Source organism: Ursus arctos, unplaced genomic scaffold (genome assembly GCF_023065955.2).
Source record: "Ursus arctos isolate Adak ecotype North America unplaced genomic scaffold, UrsArc2.0 scaffold_15, whole genome shotgun sequence".
Classification (NCBI taxonomy): domain Eukaryota; kingdom Metazoa; phylum Chordata; class Mammalia; order Carnivora; family Ursidae; genus Ursus; species Ursus arctos.
In genome coordinates, this window is record NW_026622819.1 from 50,174,716 (window position 1) to 50,198,593 (window position 23,878).

At 35.1% G+C, this 23,878-nt stretch overlaps 1 protein-coding gene across 1 annotated transcript in view; it reads left to right on the forward strand.

Annotated features, from left to right (window-relative positions):
- The first annotated feature begins 3,999 nt into the window (after positions 1 to 3,999).
- Positions 4,000 to 23,878, forward strand: part of GABRA1 (gamma-aminobutyric acid type A receptor subunit alpha1) — a 55,427-nt gene continuing 35,548 nt past the window's right edge. Inside the window, exons 1-3 of the mRNA XM_026510917.4 lie at positions 4,000 to 4,270; positions 6,577 to 6,665; positions 10,051 to 10,163. Coding sequence (XP_026366702.1) covers positions 6,592 to 6,665; positions 10,051 to 10,163 — 187 coding nt within the window. The 5' untranslated portion in view covers positions 4,000 to 4,270; positions 6,577 to 6,591. The remainder of the gene's footprint in view (positions 4,271 to 6,576; positions 6,666 to 10,050; positions 10,164 to 23,878) is intronic.

A 23,878-nucleotide genomic window follows, 5' to 3' on the forward strand; every position in this document is an offset into this window, starting at 1 on the left:
GATAATTTTGATTTTGTTTCTATTTTACATATTCTGTTTCTCACTATGCTGAGATGTTAAACTAGCCTTCTAGCATGGGAAAAAAGAATTTGGCTAAGTAACCCAGATGACAAAAGTGTCTAGGTAAAAAAGTACTCTATTACTTAAATCACAGTTCTTTTTCCCACTGAGCTATTATTTCAGTACCAATTAGAATAGAAGGTATAGCCCTCTGGATGTGCTCATATAGTTCATTAGCAAGATACTCTGTATGATAAATAGGGAAATTAGAAAAGGGGGACTAGCTTAGCGAGTGTAAAAATTCCGTTGTAATATCCAAGTATATATAAATAAATGTGGGTGACATTATGTTTAACTGCAACCTGTACAGTTTTGTTGCAGATTGATAGCTATGTTTCCTACATGTTAAAATGCGCTTTCAGTGTACGTATCTAAGCCATGCAAAGACATTTAGAAAGACCACTTTATTCTAGATTTCAGTTGACACTTATTTGATATTTTATTATTTTTACTTGCTTCTTCCTGTCCCTCACCCCAAATTATTTTGTAAATGATAAAAAACCACAGTGAATTAATGAGAACACTCTTGCTATTTTTTTTCTCATTTGGTTCACATTTAGTTGGAGAAAGTAAAAACATTTCTGTTGAAAAGAATCAGTACCACTTCTTCAATTAGGTCAGGGCTTCCTGCCATTTAAAATTGACAGAAAAAGCAAAATGTACCAGACTGCAACACTGGAAATAGAGCTATTAGGCCTTCCCAGGATCTGTGGTCCTAGGTTTGACCTCAAATCCCTTCTGCCTACAACCAGTGACGGTTTGGAGGTCCTTTGAGGGAGTGGCCTCTTAAGAAGGAAAATAGCAGAAACCTCCGAAACACTAAAGTAAGCCTGACACTGTGTTGCAGTTTGATGCACTAGACCAGTAAAAGAAAGAATCTTGTCCTGAACAAATATTTTTAAAAAATGTTTAGAGGTAGGTTTTATGTAACTGATATGAAGATGATAAACATAGATATAAGATGAATAAAATAGATTTTAATGTGAACATACAACATGTCATAATTAAGGAAATAAAGTAATGTAGAAGGGTGGTTAAGAAAATAAGCTTTGAAGTCAGAAGATCTGGATTTGCATTCTAGCATGAACATTCACTACCTATGTGACCTTTGGCAAATCTCTCACTCTAATTCATAATTTATTGAATGATTTGTAAGGCAGGTATATTAAGACTATCTCTCACAGACACGTTTGTGAATTAAATTGAATGGTTTATGCAAATTTGTTAGCACATTACTTGGCACCAAGTAAACACTTTAAGAATATTAAATATCATGGTTATTACTATTTCAAAAACTTACTTCAGTCAGATGGAGACACACTTTGAAGGGGTTTATTCCCCTAGGTAGAAGAAAAAACAAGAGTGTCATCAATTATCTAAAAGATTCAATGTAACAAGACAATATAAAGTAATTATTTCCTTGCCATTAATTTCTTATATTATTTCTTATATTTATTCCTTGGTATTATGTGCATATGTTAATGATACCTTAATGGGAAATAATAACACACTGATAATTTAGAGTTGCAATTGCTGTTTTTGGAGTAGTCAAATTATCAATGTTTTAAATGGCCACAATTTATTTATTAAATTCATTTATTAAAAACTTTCTCAAAACAAATCATACATATATCATCTGGTAAAAACTGCCTTGTTTTACTTAAATAGAGAATCATAGTATGGACATTTCCATTTCCGTATGTTCACTATAGTTTTAAGATAAACCCAATGATTATTTATAAATATTTATTGTTTTAAAATGTATGGAAATGCTGTGCAGTTTTATCCTGTTGGATAGTCACATAACATTTAATCTGAAGAAAGATGTGATTGGCATTGTTCTCAGATATTATTGTGCAAATTATAACGTTTCAGTAACTGTGATTGAAAAAAAACAATCAGTAGAGTGATTCGGTTGTATGACATTAGATATAGGATATAAAGTTATTCCCATTTGCAGAGGAGAGTAGAAGGAGCTGGGACAGTTTTACCAGGAAGAAAAAAAAAAAGATGAAAAGATTACATTTCTAGGACTATCAGTCTTTGTTGAATCAAAACAAAACTATGAAATTGCATTTTATATTGTCAGGTGAGAAAACAATATTTTCTAATTGTTAACCCAGGGTTTCAGAACCTTACTGAAGTGAGTTTTATTCTCAGAACTGCTCAGTAAGTAAGTGAATTAATGGATAAGTACATAAGTAAATAAAAATTGAGTAATGTCATATAGGGAAGCTATGATGATCCTCAGTGGATATCTTTAAGAATGCATTGACCTTTGTCCTATCTGAACAGAGTAGGCAACATAAAATGATCTTCACATCTCTCTTCCTTGAAGACTTAGTTCTAAAATCATTTCCCAGTAACATTTCCCTTTAAAAACTAATGATAACCAAGCCCAATTCTAATTGTGGTCGTCAATTTTATTTTCCTGATCATCTATCTCAATCACCTGTCCTGAGTTTCAACCACGTAAGCTGACCGCACTGCAGCATAAGGTCAAGGAAGTCTTCTAGCATCAAAACCCAGTGAGTGGTATGGACTGGCCATTTAGGTTTTTTCTTCACTTTGCCAAGCTCCGCCCCTAACCACCCCCCTCCCCCCCACACACACAACCCCCAAAACAACCCTCCTCTGCTAGAAGTCTCCTCTGCTAGAAGTCTTGGGCAAAATGACTAGGGAGCTCAAAGTTCGGACCTTACTCACCAGAAGAATTACTTGGTAGGCATCTTATCTTTTCAGCGCTTCCTACCTAGTCTGGCGCAAGTACTGAAGGGACAGTTTCCAGAGCTTCGGGTCATTTCAGAAAGGACCCGTCTCCTCTCTGCTACGAACACCCATTCACAAAATCCGAAGAGAGAACTACAGTCGCCCCTGGCTCCTTGGAAATTTAGTTAGATTGATGTTGAAACACACCTTCCTTCCCTAAGTGTATAATTATTCGTGGGTGGAGAGCCACCAGGGAGGGTAATAGAGGAGGGCAGGAGAAAAAAAAAAGTAGAAGATGGTTTTGTCCTGACTTCTAAAAATCTTTTTGTTAATCATCTCTCCTCCCCCTCTCCCATTTTCCTAATCCGGAGAATGATGGAGTTCGAGGCAAGGGAATGATTCCGGAAATGGAGATATGACTCTCAAACCTAGAAATGATCTGGGTGATTTATTTAAAGTTAAATACTCCTCGTCCTGGGAACCTAGCACAATTCTTATTTAAAGGAGCCCGTGTTTTCTCCTTCATAACATAAACAGTTGCCTCCAGAGATTAAAAACCCTGTTCCGGAGCGCGTTTCTTGCTGTCCTCTAAGCTATAGACGAAGGTGGGGTGGAAAGCGCTCGCAACCTGTGAAAGTGCGAAAGCCTCGAAACCCGGTGGCCAATTCCCTACTGGCCAGAACTCTTCCCCGCCATCCCTCATCATTCATGACTCCGCAAGACACAGGGACTCAGACATGTGTGTGGGAGTGCATGCGAGGGAGGCAGGCGAGAGGACAGTGGCTCTCCACATGTGCAACCCTGCAGCTCCCTGCGTTCATTCATATGCATGCAGTGGTTGAATCTTTGATCAAAGCTGGACTAGTTACACGGATCAGTTTTGTTGTTGTTTTTTTTTTTAATGGGCACACCTTAAAATAGTGTTCATGAATTTAAAGTGTGAAAAGGTTCTGAGTGGAGTCCCTAGGTCTCTAACCCTACTACCCTTTCCTCCCCCATTTCTACTCCCCATACACAAAAAAGGAAAGCTTGCAGCAGATTGTAGAAGGATTTGAGTCTGCAGCCAGAGAGAAGGGGATTAGGGCCAGAGCGGTGCAAGTTAAATTGTGCTGCATATAAAAAATGGGCGGATTGGTCTCCAGATCCAGAGGCTGGTACCACCTTCCTTTCTAAAATAAAATCTCTCTGGCATGAAGTCACCGCCTATTTCACATCCGGTTTGCCCTGGGACGTATTACTACTGTCTTGGTAAAGAGAAATCTTTTGTTGTATAGCTGCAGATCGGATACTGGGAAGCAAATTTGGGTGTGAAATCTTCAGCAAAGGAGCACGCAGAGTCCATGATGGCTCAGACCGAGTGAGTGAGAGGCAGAGTGAGGACGCCCCTCCGCTCCCGGCGCGCCCGGACTCGCGGACTCGCGCTGGCTCCAGGCTCTCCGCGATTTTCTCTCGCACACTTTTCCCGGGTCTTGAGCGATCCTGTGCCCAGAGGGGGCCCGAGGTAAGTGCGGCTTCGGACCGCTACACACTGAGCTTTGAACGTGGCTTTTCCTAGCTGGAGAGACAGGAATGCTAGAGAAAAAAAGAGAAAGAGGGAACAGGACAAGAGCCTGATCCCATAGCAGGTAGAAACAACGAATGTTTTTCTTTCAGGGTGAAAACCGCAGCGATATAGAAGCATTATTTTTCCCCCTCTGTATCTCTTCTTTTCTTTCCCCCTTTCTTAGGCAGATATGAATTTATTCCGCGGTGTGGGTGGTGACATGTTGTTTTGATTTTTTTTTTTTTTTCAAGAGGGAGCTGGAATGAGCTGGGGAGGGGCTTTGGGGGGCATCGTCTAAAGTTAAGATGCTGGGACAGAAAACCTGTCTTAATGTTCCATTCTAGGGAAGGCACTCTCACATTCTGGCTGCAAAAATGCCTCTTTCCTCCTTTCCAGTGGACGCTGCTAAAATGCCCTCTGGTGTAGGGGTCTCTCTGGTTCTGAACATGAAAAACTCAACTTATCATTTGATATGGGTGGCATGGGATATGGGTTGTTGGAGGGTGTGTGTCTGGTGGGGGAAAGTGGAAGGTGGAAAAGGGTAAGGAAGCAGCTTAGCATATCTTTTAAACTATTATGTTTGTATTTGCAAGAAACTTTCTTACTCAACAACTCAAGTGCCATGATAGGTTTGTTTTTCTCTTTCAAATGCCAGAGGAGGACAAAAAGCTATGGTACCTTGTCTTGGGATTTTGTTTTGTTTCATTTACCCCTTCGGAAATCACCCCTTTTTTTTTTTTTTATAAAGACCAATAATTATTAATAGGGTAAGCGAAGTTGCTTTTCCTTCATAACAGATGTTGAAGATTAATGCAAGGATGAATTATAACTGTGCAATTTAGATGCAATATTTTAACATAATGATATTTATCCAATATTTCTTGTCATCCGTGCCAAAACCAGTGACTAAATTAAGTAAAAACTATGAAGCTCACAGCTCTTATCTGCAGATCTGGACCATTTCACTCTAAACACATTAATTATGTTTCATTGCTTACATGCCTGTTTGTAATGGTTTTTACTGATATAAATCATCCCCAAGAGTGTGGAAAGCATTTGTGTAGATGTACTTAAAGGCATACCATATTAAACCATAGAGTGGTTAATGAAAAACATGCTTTAAAAGACAATCCATTAATCACTCACTGTACTAAGGAGTATAGGTTCAGGGAAGTGCTAATAAATGTCTTTAACATTTCTCATGGTATAACTGCCATTAATTATAACACATTAAAGAAAGTGTTAGCTTATCTGCTCCTTAACCAGGTAGTGCACTGATTTTTAAAAATTGACTCCACAAATAGATCATAATTTTTGAAATTCTCTAAGCTTTCTATACTCCTCCTTTCCTCCAGCATCCCACTATCAAGTCTAAAATTCAACAATCAGATGGTGATTGATTGCACTTTACCTAAGAGGGAAAAAAGATTCCCGTATTCATGCAAAGCAAGGCACTCCAGTTTCCATCTGTTTGAGATGAAACATTTTCTAGCAGCAACCTGGCAGAATTCAAGAGGGCTTAAAAGATATGTGTGGGCATGTTTGTATGCATTTACGTGAATGTGGTTTGTGTGTATGAGAGAGATCAGCACATGGCTTGACTGTAAAGTGTGTCCTTTAGCCTCACAGAAGCATTAGTGAGCATATTTAACAAGGCAATCACAGGCAGAGAATATAAGCACGACTTCAGCATTCAACAGTGTGTTTCCTATGTTTTTTTTTTTTTAAAGATAAATACAGTTGCTTTTGAAATCAAGGTATATCCAGAATTCAAAGATGAGTTCAGTCATCGAAGCATATTAGCCTACCCCATCTCAGCTTCAAAATATGTTCTCCCCATTATAGACACCAGCTTAAAAATTTCAATGCACAGTTCAGGCGTGGAAACTCCAGTCAGAAAGGTCAAAATTTTTAGATGATAAACAACAAGAAGAGAGTAATTCACACTATATTGGAAATATAAAACCTAGAGGGAAAAAAAACTCACAGTTTTTATGTTGAGCAATATTGTCACCTGAAAGGATTTCAACTTGTATTCTTTTACAGGAGAAATTAAGACACTGATATATTTCTGAATGGAGAAATGGAAGGGAAAGTGGAGAATGGATGGTCCAGGTTTCCATTGCTTCCAATGAGGTGTCATATCCCAGTGAGGTCATTTCCTGACTTCAAAGCATTCATCTGAACTGCCTCAGTCAGCCCTAGTGGTTATAACCTGATGTTTCTTGCAAGAGACATTGATCTCTACTTGTTCTACTTTTCAGCTACACAAGCCCGCGATGAGGAAAAGTCCGGGTCTCTCTGACTATCTTTGGGCCTGGACCCTCCTTCTGAGCACATTGACTGGAAGAAGGTGGGGGCACTTTATTTTAAATCTGCATGAGTATTTCTGTAACTTTTCATTTATTCTTTCAGGGGGAAGAAAATTGTCCTTGGATGAATTCATGACTAAGGGAATTCAAAAAACTTAACGGCAATAAAATCCCAACTAAGAATAAAGAAGAGCAGTATGAAAAAATAGCCATCTATTTGCATGATGGTTAGAATACACTTAACACGCTTTTGTTAAAGGAATGTATTAATTCAACATTTAAGTCTTAAATTGAACTTTTCACTGTTCAGTTGTAACTGAATGAAATACGTGGGTTCCTAATTCATAGAGAAAGTTACCCCAATTAATGTCTGCATACTCTATGAGTTGATTTTCCAACAAGAAAATTTCTAGCCAACTGTAAAGATCATAGAGTAACTTGCGACTGTATGAAAGTGGAAAGTTTAAAATAATATTTGTAATTTGAAAGTCCTAAGTCTCTATAAATGCGTGTGCATATTATGTTTTGAAACCATTCTTTGTATAATCAATAGAGGCAGAATATACCGAACAAATATTTAAGAACATTACATAAAATCAAACTTCTCTATTTAAGCGTAACTACTGTGGGGACAAGTTATGAGAAAAATTTAATAATATGCTTAACCGTACTCAGAAATTTGCTAATGATCAAATCAAGCATATAAACATATTATAGTAGCAGTGATTAAAGTGACCGAATATTTCAGATTCTTCTCTATCTGCTTTAATACTTCTTGACTGGTCTGCTCCTATGGCCCTTAAGAAAGTCTTAGACATATTATAAAAGCCTAAGGTTCTTCAAGATGTAATGGAAAGTGAACTCTTAACAAGTTAAGGTGGAGAGAAGAAATAGTCTGGAAAGATAAGAATAGATTTTTTTTTTAATTGAGAAGTTGTCTGCTTTTATTTTTTGCTGTTGTGTATGATAAGTAATGACTACCAGATGAAGAGGAGATTCACTATTGCCAGATACTCTTAATCTGAGGAGTTAAATGTTCTCCATTGCTTTTGAAAAAATTATATGAAGTGTTACTATTGTAATGACCTGTAGATGGAGTTAGTGCACAGTATTTTATTATATAGTGGTTCGTATGGAATCAAAATCAGGTACTGCAACTGACATTTCTCTTCAAATTATATATTCAGTTTAGGAAACCTTACGTTGGCGTAAGTGTTTAAGAGCAATAAACAATCTTGATCTTTATCCTGGGGTTATTCTCTGACAGTTATAACTGGACATTGTGAATTAGAAGTGGAGATGAAGAATAACCTGATTAGAAAATCACAGGAAATAAAGATTACTATTCCAGTTGGGATAGCAGAAATAGTTTTCTGGGAGGGAGGGAAAAGTCTCTATTGGCATTTGCATTCTGATGCATACAATTTGTAGAAACGACATTTATAAGATAAAACCAGGGACGAAAGCTTTTCCTGAATTTGGTATAAGCTTCAACACAGAGAAAATGCCGGAAAAGGTAATAGACAACTGCATATTCTAGGAATTGTATCCAGAATCGGATTGTGCTCTGTCACTCACCCCATCTCATCTTTACCCCTTCTTACTTTGCTGCTTTCTTCAGTAGGCTGCTTGATGAGGCCCTCCTCACAACTTAAAGTGTACTAGCATTTCTTTTCCACTTTATCACCATGACCTTCCAATATCCTTGAAACATGCATGCATGCATGGCAGTTCATTTTGTGACGAGTTTTTATAAATAATTGCATTTAGACAACTATTTTTGCTTTACTGGTATCATCTGCTATTGAGACATCCTGGAAGACACAGAACTCAGTGAAAATTTGATTTCAAAAAGCTAGTAAGATGTTTAAGTTTGCCAAAGGAGAGTAAACTGTCAATCTGTATGGTATTAATGTTGAATTTAGGAGAATGGAAAATTGTTCCATAGAGTTGCATTTCATATATTTAACATCATGAAGAGCTTTTAGTTATAATAGCTTTAATTATTGAATTAAAATTTTATCAGAAAAATGACCATTGAATTTTGCCTATATAAAAGTAATTACCTTTTTAAAAATAGTGCTTGTTTTTGAAATGATACTTTCATTATATTTCTTGTTCCTGTCAAATAAGTGAATCCTGGTTTTAGACGTTACTGTTTTTTTTACATTGATCAGTAATATAAACACACAAGAGTGAAGCCAAAAGCATATTAAACAGAGAATATGAAAGTGATATATTTGTGGCACTTCTCAGTTTACACTCTGTATTCAATTTTTTTTAACTCAAGGTCAGAGCTATCACTGAAATATATCAGCGAGTGTGATCCACTCTGAGATAAAAAAAAAAAACAAAACTCTTCTCTCAAAGGATTTTGGAGGTGTCATCCTAATCATTACATAAAATATGATTTAATGACCATAAATGATAGTGTGATTGATATAAGAAATACACAATATTTGAACTGTGGTCACTATGTGGTTGAAACTCAAAGACTAGTAATGGTAAGGGGTAAACTACACCTGCAACTAGAAAGATTTAAATAGGAACAATTACTCCATTACAGAAGAATAGAATTAAAGTTTTACACTAAAAGTTGAAGAAAACAGGGTTCTAGGTCAAGCTCTGCTCACAGATTACTGTGTTTTCTTAAAACACTAATCCCACACTACAGTTCAGTAAACCACAAATTAAGAATATTGGACCATATCTTTTCAAGGTATCTTTTACCTCTAAGACAGAAATGACAAAAATTCAATTAATTAGAGGTTTGAATAGACACGTTGTAAAAATCAGTTCATAAAATTTAAGGGGAATGGAAATTACACACTGATTTGAAACTATAATTATCCTAAGAAACAAGTTTTAACTATTTTTCTCACCTAAATATCCTGAAAGAACATCAAAAGAACAAATATAGATATATGTAGATAGATATATAAAGTAGATAAAGGAAGTGTATGTTGGTAGGTAAAATCTTAAGCCAATGCTACACATTAAATGAAAGCAAAACTAATTTGATAGCTCAAATATACATATATTTTTTTTAATTTGGGAAGAAGGTTGCCAGACTTTTGTTCCTCTCTAGCATGCATTAACGTTCTTGCCCAGAGAAAACATGCATTATAGCATTGTGTACATGCTGAGATTTATACATGCAAAGAAACAGAACTCCTTTCCTGTAATTTTCCTTCCTAGTTAGAAATATTAGAATAAAGAGCTTATCATGTGTGATAACAAATATGAGAAAATGGTAAAAATCAAAATATGACCTTTTTTTTTTTTTTTTTTACTTTGCCCAAAGGAATTTTCAAATTAAATTCAATAGAAAAGAAAGTAGGAAAATCCAAGGAAGGCTTTATTTGGAAAAATGTTTTAATAGAATTGTATAATTTGGATTATTACCTGCCTTTATGTTTTTTTCAGCTATGGACAACCCTCATTACAAGATGAACTTAAAGACAACACCACTGTCTTCACCAGGATTTTGGACCGACTCCTAGATGGTTATGACAATCGTCTGAGACCAGGATTGGGAGGTGGGTTGCATTATTGTGTTTTTATTTTAGAGAACAGTATCAAATCTTTACTAATGAAGCCTTGCTTTCATTCTAAATGATAAAGTAATAAGAATGGCAGCATGTAGTTTAAGGACGAATCCTATTTTTAATAGATTGCTCAATGTTAATTCAATTTACTATGGTAGTAATTCTGTGCACATACCTATCTGTAGTAAAAGGCAGATACAAATATCTCATAATTACATTAAAAAATGTTACATTTACTTGGCAATCATAGTGTTTTCTATGCAGTGATGTTTGATTATCCAGGGAAAAAGTGAAGATAATATTCTCCCTTCCAGCCCAAAGACTACATCTACTTCATTTGGCATTGCTACGTTTACATTGAATTCAAGTAGATTATCTCTGAGCCTAATGCTCTTAACATTTATTTTGGAATATTACATATTGATCCACTGTTTTGCATTAGATTAGCACCAACTCTGGGATAAAGGTGAATGAGATAGATGGTAATTTTTTTAACCATCCATTTGAACTTAAACCCTAATTTTCTATAGTAGAAATATGTTTTTCTTTGTATACCAATTAATTGGTTACACTAATGGGTTTCTACTTAGGAAGAAAAAAGCACTTAATAATACAATATTTATAACAATAAGAGTAAATAGTGCTAGACATTACTCACTTATTTGAATAACCTTTGAATAAGATAATCAACCGATCTTATTTAGTTAAACAGAGACTCATGAAGCCAAAACAAATTATTGATCTCAGCTAAAACAAGGGAAGCAAGGCAATAAATTATTGTTTAAAATCACACAGGAAACTAAGGTGAGAATCTATGATTCCCAGTTATAGCTAATGCTGCATCTTCTCTGAAGCATTTGTTAAAAAACTATTAAATAGCAATATTAAAATTGCAATTAAATGGCAGTATTAAGAAAGCCATCTCTTCTTCACTTAGATAGCAAATACATACAAAAAATAAGAAGCTTAAGAATCCAAGTTTTGATTTTTAAACTCAATAGTAGCCCGGATTTAGAGTCTTTTTTATTTTTTAATATTGTGGGTAGCGTAATCACCTGGATGTGGGTCATGGGTCTGTTTTGAGGCTGCCAAACACCATTAGTGTCTCAGGGGTTTAGGAGGAATTGCTTTGTCAAAGACACAACTCAAATATACGTCAGAGGCCTCACCAGGTGTCCTTTCTTGTCAATTTCAAACATCCATTCTTCCACATGCTATACAAATTCCTTCAGGTTTCAATTCCACCCAGTGTTCCTTTACTACATTCTGAGAAAAAAAAATCTTAAGGAACAAAACGTATTGGTCATAAAATGGAATGCATAATTGAGTATGTGATGTATTGTAATAATATTCGTGCATATCTAAACTTCTAAATTGGCTTTAAGAAAATTGTTCTTAATTCATAAAATTTGAAATAAATTGCAAAGACTGCAGGTAGGGAAGGAATGTACAAAAAGAAGATCCAAGATAGTGATATAAGTTTTAAAAAGTAAGGCTTTCTAGAGTACTAATGTGCATGTGTCTGATTCCTTTACCTCCCACTCTATGATATCAATCTTCACTAAATCGACAGAATTTTATAATGCATCTAGGAAACATTGTTTTAGGAAATCCCTCTTAATACTTTAACATGTGAAAACGAGTATCCTCTATAAGCTCTATGTGTAATTTTCAGTTTGTAAAGAATTTTAAACACACAGGCACACACCTTTAATGATCAGTTGTATTATTGTTTTGGAGTATAAGTAACGAACCCAGGACTGCTCCTTTACATTTAATTATATATAATAATTCTTAGATACATGTGTATGTTAACTCTTTAATTAAATGTAGTGTAAGCAGGAAACATTTTACCTACTTCTCATCTGCATACCTGGACCTTGAGGATATATAATGTAGACAAAGAATGAGTTGAAAAGCTAGTTTTCAAGAACTGAAATAATGCTAGATCTGTTAACAGAAACAACTGCATTGATTCAATGTGCAACATTACTATTTTGGTAGAATCTACTTTTAATATCTATTTAATCCCCCCAAATAAGAAAAATAGACATGTATTTAAAGAACAGAAATAGTAGTTGGCCAAATGTAGTCAAAGTATATTCTTTTTAATTGAAATGGATATAATGTGCCATGATGATAGAGAATTCAGGGACTCAAGAAAATTTAAAAGAATGGATGTGCTTTAATCTTTGCTAAAGATGACTTTTCTAATATCTATGATTCCTGGAAACAGTGATTTTGAGGATATGGTAGACAAAACAAATTAAAAAGTAGCTCAGATATTTGCCTGTGTTTCTATTTTATGTATCATTCTCAAATGTACTACAATTAAATCTGATAAATTTGACAGTTCTGAGGAAGCTTTAATACTAACTTAATTTTGTTAACTTTTTTTGGAGTGCATCTTTTAACCTTAAGGTGTTTATTACATGTATCTCCAGAGTCGTCAGTATTTTTATGTGCATTTTGAGAATGTCTCTCCGTCTTTAGAAAACTATACCTTAAAATATTAAATACAGTTTTTAGATATTTTCAAAAGCATAATCAGCTACAGCATTAGAAAAACATTACCATCATGCTTTCTGGATGCTATAAACTGAAATTATTGAATACATATTTCTCTGTAGTTATTTAATTTCATTTCTTTACCATAGATTTCTGCTAAGTATGACATACATTCCAGTAGATCTCCATTGCAGAAATGGACCTTTCTTGTTGTTGTTGTTGTTGTTGTTGTTGTTACATGATCCGTTTACTTTTTTATCCACCCATTTTCATAGATGAAAAGCCCATGTAGCAAATACTTGAAAGATATCATTAGTTTATAAGAGGGTAAAAGTTTCCTCTAACAGCTTCATGATCACCATTGAGATAATCTTCTCTTGCAAGAGAAATGGGTCCACTGTCTTCTCTATTATGACAAAAGTCTGGTTTTATAAAAAGAATAACGTTATACAGAAGGCAGGGATATTTTGTTCTGAATATTCTCAGAAGGTATAGAAATATGATAAGCTGAGACTCGAGACTAATGGGAGAAACTCTTTATGTGCAAATTCATCATGACCTGTTTTTCAGAAAAACACACTGCCACCCGAAGGCATAGCAATACTCTTTGGAGATACACACCCTGGGTCCAATAACTAAGAAACAAAATATATAATTTGGTTCATCAAGATGATAGAAACCAGTTTGGAGATATTGTTACACTATTTTAAAAGTCTACCTTTTCATAGTCCAGAGAGTAATCCTGAGAAGATGAAAATGAAAGGATAACATAGAAATCTCCGGGAAGGGACTTTTCTTTTTTCTTTTCTTTTTTTTTTTTTTAAATAGAAGAGTTGAAAAGGAATACAATGCGTGGAATTCTAGTATTGTAATGTACTCTATTCAGGAACGAAAGAGAATGATAATTTGGCCATGTTCATATTTTAAATACTAAGTTAATGAAGAACCTTTAAATAGACTTGAATTGAAATAATCAGTAGCCGGAAAATACAAGTCAAAATTGTCAGAAATTGTGGAATTCATTCTCATTTAAAAATCTTTTTTTTTTTCTTTTTTTTTTTTTTTTTTTTTGAGGGCAAGGTGTTGAGGGCTACTTCTTCCTTACAGCCAGGGACTAAAGAATGTTTTTGAAAGGCTGTTGCCTAAAGTCTGGTCAGTACAGAAGAATAAAGTGGTTGGGGGAGGGGAAAAGGTAAAAGCCAGAAAGAATGTCAGGATAGAAAAGAAAAGGTTAGAGAAGAAAGATGAGCAAAAGGGGGCATTGAAAATAAGGAGAGGGAAGTGAGAGGGATAGAAAAGGTGAAGGAGAGCAACACAGAGAAAATACTAAGGGGGAGGGACCTGTGTTCTAAAGATGGGTAGGCTCAGGTGTTCCTTGATTAATCAAGATTCTTCTTGTCATTTTAAATCAGGACCAAACCAAGCACGTTCTGAGACAATTCATTTTCCGAAGGTTTCTCCTTATTGACTGTGATTAAAATATACTAAAGAAGCCTGAATTTTCTCCATCTTTCTAAAAAGTTAAATGATCCAGCCCCTGAACTGCAACCATCTAAGTCAAATTTCGGTCACCATCACACTGGTTCCCCCTGCACTCTAGGTGGGGGCAAAAACAACCTATCAACACAGATCCCAAACTTAATTTTGTTCTATGTTTCAGGTTTTTAAGGATAAGTAATGCCCTTCCAGTGACATCTTACCCTTTCCTTTTGCCCAGCCTTATATACAGGCTACACTTTATCGATGATATGACAAAATCCCAGGGTGAGTCGGGTTGATGTGTACAGTTTATTGTCTGGAACATACCACCAGGCTGAGGGGTAACCATTCCCCCTGTTCACAGGCTTCTTCTTAAGCGTCTTGTTTACAAAAGACCTTTTCTTCTATAAACAATTTTATTTCACTCCTTGGAAAACTGATTAGGATAAAACCATTTCTAAATAGAACTCAAACAGGATAACGCCAAGGGAATGAGATCTTGGCTGGGCCACATTTTCAAAGGACTATAGAACTTTTCACTCTCTCCCTCCCTGCTAATGGTAGTTTCTGGAAATATTCTAAATTTCTAAATATTGCCTTAGGTTTAATCTCAAGAAAAAATATATAGGATGATGGATGCCTCTCAAAGATTTTAACATAAGATCATAAAGATGAAGATGGTAAAGGAAAGTGAGTGAATGCATACCATCATGCGACAAACCCAGGTGGATGGGAGGAGAAGTAAATAAGTAAATGGGTGGGATGTAGGTAGATGATGGACTTTATTTATCCCTACCGTACCCTTAACAGATATTTAGTTAAGATTTTCTTCTTTTTCCTGTTAGTTATATGGAGTTAGGTTTTTATTTATTGGTTTGTGCCATATTTTACTTGAATGTAAGTTAGATGGATATTTGTAACTGGAGTATAATTGGGTTTTTCTCTCAAGGTATTTTAGCACTAACATGTTTAACAATCATACTTCAAAGCAGACTTTCTCCTTGTCTTCCTAATTTTCCCAATTTTGGGTTTGTAATACTATATAAGACCTTTTATACTTCCTTTAGCCCAATTACTGCAAGAGACCTCAGCTTTTTTTTTTTTTTTGAAGATTTTATTTATTTATTTAACAGAGAGATAGCCAGTGAGAGAGGGAACACAAGCAGGGGGAGTGGGAGAGGAAGAAGCAGGCTCCCAGCGGAGGAGCCTGATGTGGGGCTCGATCCCAGAAGGCTGGGATCACGCCCTGAGCCGAAGGCAGACGCTTAAGGACTGCGCCACCCAGGCGCCCCCGAGACCTCAGAAGTAAACATCTCCAGCTAAGCAAGGTGACTGGGTTGGATATCCATGCAGCTGGCAAAGTGGTGTTGACTCCTTGCAGAGTTAGCTTGGGATCTTCACTTATGGATTTGTTTGTTTGTTTGTTTTTGCATCAAAATAAGTAAAGGTGGAAACCTAAGTGCCCTGGAAAAGAAGCAGATTAACTTCTGGGAAATTTTGTGTAACTTTGTAAGGTTTAAGTGACTAGGGGATAGATAAAGCAGCACCATTTAATTCTTTTTCAAAATTCAACTTTGTTCTATTTTAGGATTATAAAGTATCCAATATTCATGTAATTTTAAAAATTATTATTAATTTATAATTTATGTATTTAAATTCTATTATTATTATTTTTATTTGTGTCCGGTGTGATGCTGAGATCAGAGGCAACCATCTTATTCATGTTCAACTGAAGTTAACACACACATTTTTTATTTCTATTAAACAACCAGAATTTCAAAAATCAAGAGGATGAACTATTAAGAGGACAATGTGATGGCTTTTGGCAGAATAAAAAAAATTCTAAATTGCTAACAATATCCAAAAAAATTTATAAGGTTCGATTCCTCTAGTATTTTTTGTTGGTGGAAGTGGTGTTATATTTACTTTACCAGACCATGGCTTTAGTATTATCTTTTGAAATTTGACTCTGGAATCCTTCATTCTGAATTTGCTGTAGCCTTATCTGGTGCTTTTAATGCCAGGTGTGGAGCAGATACTCAGACTCTGGCATAATGCAATCCGTTTCCACAGAAATACTATATCTAGACATTCTATAATTCAGTTGAATTTTTGAGAAAAAGCAGTTACCAAAAACCCAAGAGGAATTGTTAAAATGAAGAGAGAGCACCTTTTAACCTTTACTGGCTGAGATCTCCAGTCAGCTCCTGAAGCCAGCTTGTCTAATGAATCCAACTTAGATACCCAAAGGAATGTTGTAGCATGTTTAGAAACTTTCTACGCTCATCTTTTCCTGTTGTATATAAATCATCGACTGATCAGTGCCAAGAATTTCCTGAGGTAAAAGGTAGCCACTGAGACTATGCTCAACTTATAAAGACTAAATTATTAGTAAACAGCTGCAGTTTATTTTCTGTGCAGTTACTTTTGAACTTTTTATAGTCTTCATTTCCCATCTTGATTCTAGAACCAATGTAGAATATTTTTTTAAATGTTTTGTGTAGATGATTTTTTTTTCAGGTAGAGTCTGAATTCCTTACTTGAAAAATAATGTTGTAGTGTTCCTGAGATGAGAAACTCTGCCATTTTGAAAAACTTAAGAGAAAACAAAGTCCTAAGTGGATGCCATATTCCTCCAAAGATTGCTATAGTGTTAGTCTTATGTAACTAAAATGCTGTGATGGGAACAGGAAGTATGATACCTCAAAGCTATTATAGGTTATACAATTTTGATCAAGACTTACATAGACCAAAAGAAACCCATTCCTCCAACACAGCCATCATATTCTTCTCTATAGGTTACCTCCTCTGAATAGAAATTGCCTATAACATAAGGAGGGAAGGAGGGAAATTCTCAATGGAAATGAGTTTAATCTCTGCCACAGTAAAATTTACTTTTTTTTTTTCTCCCCTGGAAGATGCTTGTATCATTTGAGTACTTGGAATCTGAAAACACAAAAGTATCAGGGATTGGTTAGACACCTCGAAATGTGGGTTTCTACTCCATATCCAAATTTAGTAACTGAACACAGCCACAATTAAGTAGCTCTACATATCAGCTAGGGAAATTTGCCAATTAAAGAATTTAGGCAATGGAAATGAAGGACAGAGAGCAAAAATGTTGCCCCAGGCAGATTGGCAGGGAGCTGAAACATTGTCCGATGCAGGAGTACACACTGATGGTTATGTAGGGAGCCCAGAATATTTTCAATTTCCAAACAGGGCCATTTCCAAGTGGGGTTTTAAGGTATACTTTATTATGATGATTAATGTTAGTCCATTTAGTCTCCATACAGTGACTGCTTCTGTGAATTAATAGATACAAAGTAACTTAAAGGAGGCAATAAACCTCCTTCATAAGTTTTAAGTCCACAGAACAGGGCCTGGTGAATATTACTCTGAGTTTCTCAGTAGACAGCATTTCCAGTGAAAATATGGCCAATACCATATTAAATAAATTGTTGTGATAGGCATTCCTAATAATTCACCACCTATAATTCTTCATTGTTGATTCCCTATTCCATTTTTTTTATTACACTCTTAGAATGCATTATTCACACAGCATCAGCTATCTTCTTAAACTGCAAGTAACATCACTTCACTTCATTATCCAAAGGCTTCTTATTGCATTAGAATAAAGGTCAACTCCTTAGTGAAATGCACAAAGCTTTTTAGGTGTGGCCCCACTTGCATCCAGAGTGTCATCTTATACCATGATCGTCGGCATCACCAGGCTTCAGACATATTATATTATTGAACTTTTTGTTTCTTTTTTTTTTTAATATTTTATTTATTTGAGAGAGATAGAGAGAGAGCACACAAGTGAATGAAGGAACAGGGGACAGGGAGAAACAGACTCTCCACTGAGCAGGGAGTCTGATGCAGGGCTCAATCCCAGGAACCTGGGATCATGACCTGAGCCGAAGGCAGACACTTAACCAACTGAGACACCCAAGCACTCCTAGACTTTCTGTTTCTTAAACATCGCACATTTATTCTCACCTCAGATCTTGTTCTCTCCTCTCCTCCTTTAATTGCCTTTCCCTTTCTGCTCATCCCTGAATTTTTCTCATCATTGAGGTCTCAGTTCAAAGCTATCTCTTCAAAAGACATTCATTCAGAGCATTTATAGTGATCTGAAATGAATTAGTATAATTTGTGTGTTTGTATATAACTATATATGTAATTATATCCATCACCTTCCTATCATCTACAAATCTGTGTTTCTAATCTGTCATCTATTTATTTATCCTATCTATGTTTCTAATCCATCTAAAATAAGTTTTCCCCAAGACTGTAACATGTGCTACAGAATAGGGACATTTGCACTTTTGTTCACCAATGCGTTACTATTACTTAGAGCAGTGCCCGTCTGGCACATAGAAAATGCTCGATAAACATTTGTTGGTTAAATTAATATACCTAACGAATACATCTCAAAGTGTTTTTGGCATCTAATCTTATTCCACCCTTACTCTAGTGTGATGTAGTCGACTGTGCAGGTGTTATTTCTTCACTGAAAAGGCGAGAAAACAGACTCAGAGAGATGAAAGGATTGTACCTAAAATCACACAGCTTGTTCTCCAGGAGAATCAGAGTTAAAATCTGAGTGTTTTGACTTTTAATCCAATGTGCTTACTACTTACTATACTGCTTTTCTCATTTCTGCCTCAAGCACTAATCATCTTTTTGAATTATCACTTCAAAACATCTGTTATTTCAATACTTATCAGCAGGATATCAACATTGTAAGAAATCTCTGGTAAAAACAGATTTACTATAGTCTAACAGCTGTAGAGTGTATAATATAATACGTGTATATATAGGTACATATATGTGTGTATATATAAAACAAATATATATAAATCATATATATAAAGCACATAAAGCACTTAGATATATGTATATAAAGTATATCTTTGAAGGATATGCTTCTTTAAAGACTGATTTTAATTGGTTTACTTATCGTCAAAAAATTTAACATTGATGTACTATTTTAAGATATCCCAAGTCACTATAATAATCATCACCATCATTATAATCTCATTTTACACTATTCCAGGATTATCCCTCTGACACTTGAACATGTATTAAATTTATACAAATTTTAAAGACTGTTTTTTTTTTTAATAATGGACAGGGAAGGATTATTGTGAAGAAAATACTTTAAAAATTATTTGCTAATTAATCTGCTCTTGAACATTTCCTCCAACTGAGTTATTTTAATTGATTTCCATTTTCAGACAATTTCCTAGTTACATAAGGGGTTCATTCGTGTTTAACTTTGGATAACTGTAAAATCACTCTAGCTGAACTTCATTAGAAGTTCCTGACTCATGTTGTGTGGTCTTAAATAGAATATTTTGAAACATGAAGGTATCTTCACTTTTCCTCATGTGATCCATAGAAAGGTCTTGAGTACTCTCTAGGTATTTCTAGTAACACTTTCGAGTCCAGTGCTGAGTCAATAAAGTCTAGTATTAGAGCACACGATTTGGATTTTAATGTTCTAATGCTCCTTAAGTAATAAATAATTCCTGAAATAATAAATAACTTTCTAAAATTATATATATCCCCTTCATGGGGATTTATTGGGATTTCAAGTTGGAAAGGAGGGGGAAAAGATGCCTAAATTTTCCCAGAACTGGGAAAAAGAAGGTTCCTCAACAATTAGGTATCAGCCAAAGCACATACGTATGAGCATATCTTCCATCTAAGCCTGGTCCTGGATCTAAAGAGGTCTTGATTTCAAATCATCATTTCTTTGCTGAAAAGGCAAGTTAACCATGTCACTTTTTACAATTTGACTAGAGTATATTCATAACAGTCCTCTATCTTGAACCTTTGCACTCTGAATTATAAATATTCTGTCTAAAGAAGAATGATTTCACATATAACTAAGGAAATTGCTAGTGAGCTGTAGTGAAAGACAGACTTTTGGTCCAAGGAACCTATTTCTTGTCACTGAAATTGTACTCAACTAAATGAGAATGTGGTTTGAGGATAATCATTGGAATTAAAAAAAAAAAGAAGGAAAGGAATACATCAAGATATTAGCAGTAGATTTATGTGAATGATGGTATTCTAGGGGAGGTTAATTTTTTTTCAATTTTTTTTTTAAATTTTCAAAGATACTATCAAATTTTTTAAAAAATTTAAGTAAACAACATGATAAATTACATAAGCCTTATGTTTACTGTAAAGCTTTTGTAACATTTTAGGGTAGCATTCTCAGATAAGTTTGGGAAATACGGGGGTAAACAAGGTGGATCACATTTATTTAAAACATGATTTCTTAGAGACATTGGCATGCTAATTTTCATGATGAGTCTTCCAGAAGCATACATAATAAGCAGAGTTTTTCAGCAATGGAAACTGGCCACTCACAAACAGCTGATGACAAATCAAAGAAAACTGTTTGGGTATGTGGCAAGGAAAATATATTGGAGGGAAAAATACAGAAAGTGTTGTTCCCTTCCTCTAATTATCTTATCCCAAGTTCCAGATGGTTTCCTGGATCTCATTGCACAGTCCTCCTTTCTCTTCTGGTGCCATCACCCACCTCTTCCATTTGGTAGTTGAGTGATCACTGCTGTGTCTCCTGCACCCCTCCCCACCCCCACCAGGCAACCTTCAGTTTGGGGACTTGGAAATTTTGCTACTGTAACCTTAGGGTTTGTGAATATGTTTGGAGGAGAAACAGGATGAGCAGAGAGCAAAAATCAGAAACTCTTTAAGGATAGCTGTATGATTAGAGTGCATGGTGCAAAGGCCATCTGAAGGACTCAGGTGAGGGCTCCCGGTCAGGGTACGTGCCTTGGAATATCACAGTGGTGACTTTTGGGAAATATCAGAGGGAGGTAACTCATAGAAAATAAGGTGAAGCACTTGAAGATGATGAACTGGTATGGTAAATATACTTAGGGGCAAGGATAGATAAAGGATTAAAGAAATAGAATTTTAAAGTGTGATTATAGCCATTTGTGTGAACTGCTTTGCATTTATGCCTAATCTTTCTATATGGCACACTAACAATTATGTGTGGCAGTAAATGTGTATAAACTTAACCGTGTTTTACATTCTATTTTATTGGTACAGTAATCTTTATAAATAGGCTTTTTAGTCTTTATAATTTGTTAGTTATATAGCATCATCATTTACTAACAATTTAAAAACAGCAGGGGGAAATAGCCCATATATTTGGCAAGTGGATATCTCACTTCTTTAGAGCGCTTTATCATGCTAGATAAAGCAGATTGGTTGCTCTTAAAACATCTGCCAAGCCAATTTTTGTTAAGCTAGCTACCTTGGGGAGTTACCTTGAATTGCAGAAATTATGCCCTCCCCACACTCAAGAAATAGATAATGGTGATAAAGGAGTTCAGGAAAGCTGTCCCATACTGCCAAGCACTTGCAAATATGCAGACAGGGATTCATACATAGTTCCCAAATGAACATGCATTTAATAGTAGATCCTTGCCACAGAAGTAAAAATGAAAGAATGGCCATAATTTTAATTCTGTAGATGTTACCCAGATCTGTAAGATATTCACCGTAAGTCTTACAGTTTATAATCTGCAGAGAATCAAAACTCAACCTTAGAAACAAAATTAGGTTGAGTCAACCACTTAGAAAAATAAATAGAGGATCCAAAAATAACAGGAGGATCCAACTATTTCAAGATTTATGTAGAAGGAAAATATAGACATTAATTCTCTTTGATCACGTAATATAGGGTGTTTTTAATTGTTAGAAAAATAACAGGAGGATCCAACTATTTCAAGATTTATGTAGAAGGAAAATATAGACATTAATTCTCTTTGATCACGTAATATAGGGTGTTTTTAATTGCAAGAAATAAATCTATGTAAATAATAAGAAATAAAATTATTTCCAATAAGGATCATACCTGGGACACCAGGAATTAGGATGAAAATATGCCCAGTTCTCTATTATCTGCTGTCTTTCTTTTTGTACTTTTTTCATGGCAATAAGTGCATATTTTATCATATCAAAGGCTCCTTTGCTTGAACTAGAAAGGAAAATCCTGAAAGAGAAAGGACAAAAATGAGCTCAATTAATAAAATAAATTCTAGCTTTTGGGAATAGATAGCATGCATTTTCTTTTTATTATTGTTTTAATTGAAAGTCAGCCCTGGCATTCTAATAAAGTGTAAGCTCTAGATGGAGTCTTAAGAAATAACATTTAAACTAAGAAAAAGAGTTGGGCAAGTAAAAAATACCCATGGAAAGAGGGTGCAGGAGAGAAAGAGAGATGTAAGCAGTGGGAAAATGACTGCAGAAGGGGCAAGGATGGAGATAGCCAGAAGAGGCCAGTGGTTACTCCAGCCAAGACATTGCTGACGGCTGTTCCTTTCAAGCTATACAGTTGCTGTAGAATGTTAATGCTGACTTTGGAAGGAAGTGAGTTCTAAAAACACAGCTGTTTTCTTTGTTTCAAACTATGTCCTCCATTTTCAAGTTTTTAAAGGGTAAATTTCAGATAATTCTTATGTCAAGGGGCTCATTTAAGCATTAAGGGCCAATGAAATTGCTAGCAAAAGCAAAAACAAAAACAGAAAACAAAAAAAGAAAAAAACAAAGGAAAAAAAGAAGGAAAGAAAGAAAGGGGGAGGAAGGGAAATGAACCAAAATATTGTATTGGTTATTGAAAGGATTAGCTCTACCTCCAAATTATAATCTCATTTGTGGTACACATTATGTACAATATATAACATGACCTTCTTGAAAGAAATTTATACTGAAAGTATGAACTGTTTACAAGTGAATTGCTGAGAGATAAAATTCTTTATTTTCATAACAATTCATTATTGCATATAATGGATCACCTTTTTAATATCCTACCTCAGAGATACAAATGTCCTGATAAATAAATGAATTGCTTAAGATACTGGACCATTATTTTTCAGAGCTACAGTTTAAAATTACAAAGCCATCTTTTTCATTCTCACCTCTCAACAAATTGTGTCCTTTTATGAAAGCAACATTTTTCTATCTTTCTTTTTTTTGGGGGGGGGGTGACTGAATTTCCTTAAAATGCCTGTATTGAGTTGTCACCAAACTACAATGAATATGTTTTATTCGTTGATATATATGCCTCAGAGACTAATAAAATAAAATTACATTGAACTTGAAATGGGATCTATTAAACTTTTTCTGTGCCATAATATATTCTTCTTGTCCTCAAAATTGAAAATATTTATATAGGTTGTCAGATTTTTCCCAGGGAGTAATTTGGATAATTCAGTTATGATTTAGTGCCAGAAAGCATCATTTGCAAAACATGCCCTTGAGTCCTTAAGGAGTTAATAAAGCTTGCTACGGTATACTATATACTTCCCAAGAGTATCCTAAATACCTGGAGGATCTGGTGAGCTCTGTAATAATATTTAAGCTTAAATGACACCCATATGCTAACAGATTTTTTTTTTTTATTACAGTGTGAAATGGCTTGGTATCACTTAGGAAAGTGTGTCCATTCTTGAGGAATTCACTAAGCAGCAGCTGACTTCTCCATAAAGTCTGCCTCCCAAAGTGGCATATTTAGGCTCCATTCTCCATTGAAAAATATTAACTGTGAAATTTCATGTGTAAGCAGTAAATTATCAGGACTACACAGTGGACCAATTTTAGAAATAGCTAATCAAAGCCAATAAATTTCCCATTTGGGTGTGAGTATGTGGTAGTGAGATCTAATA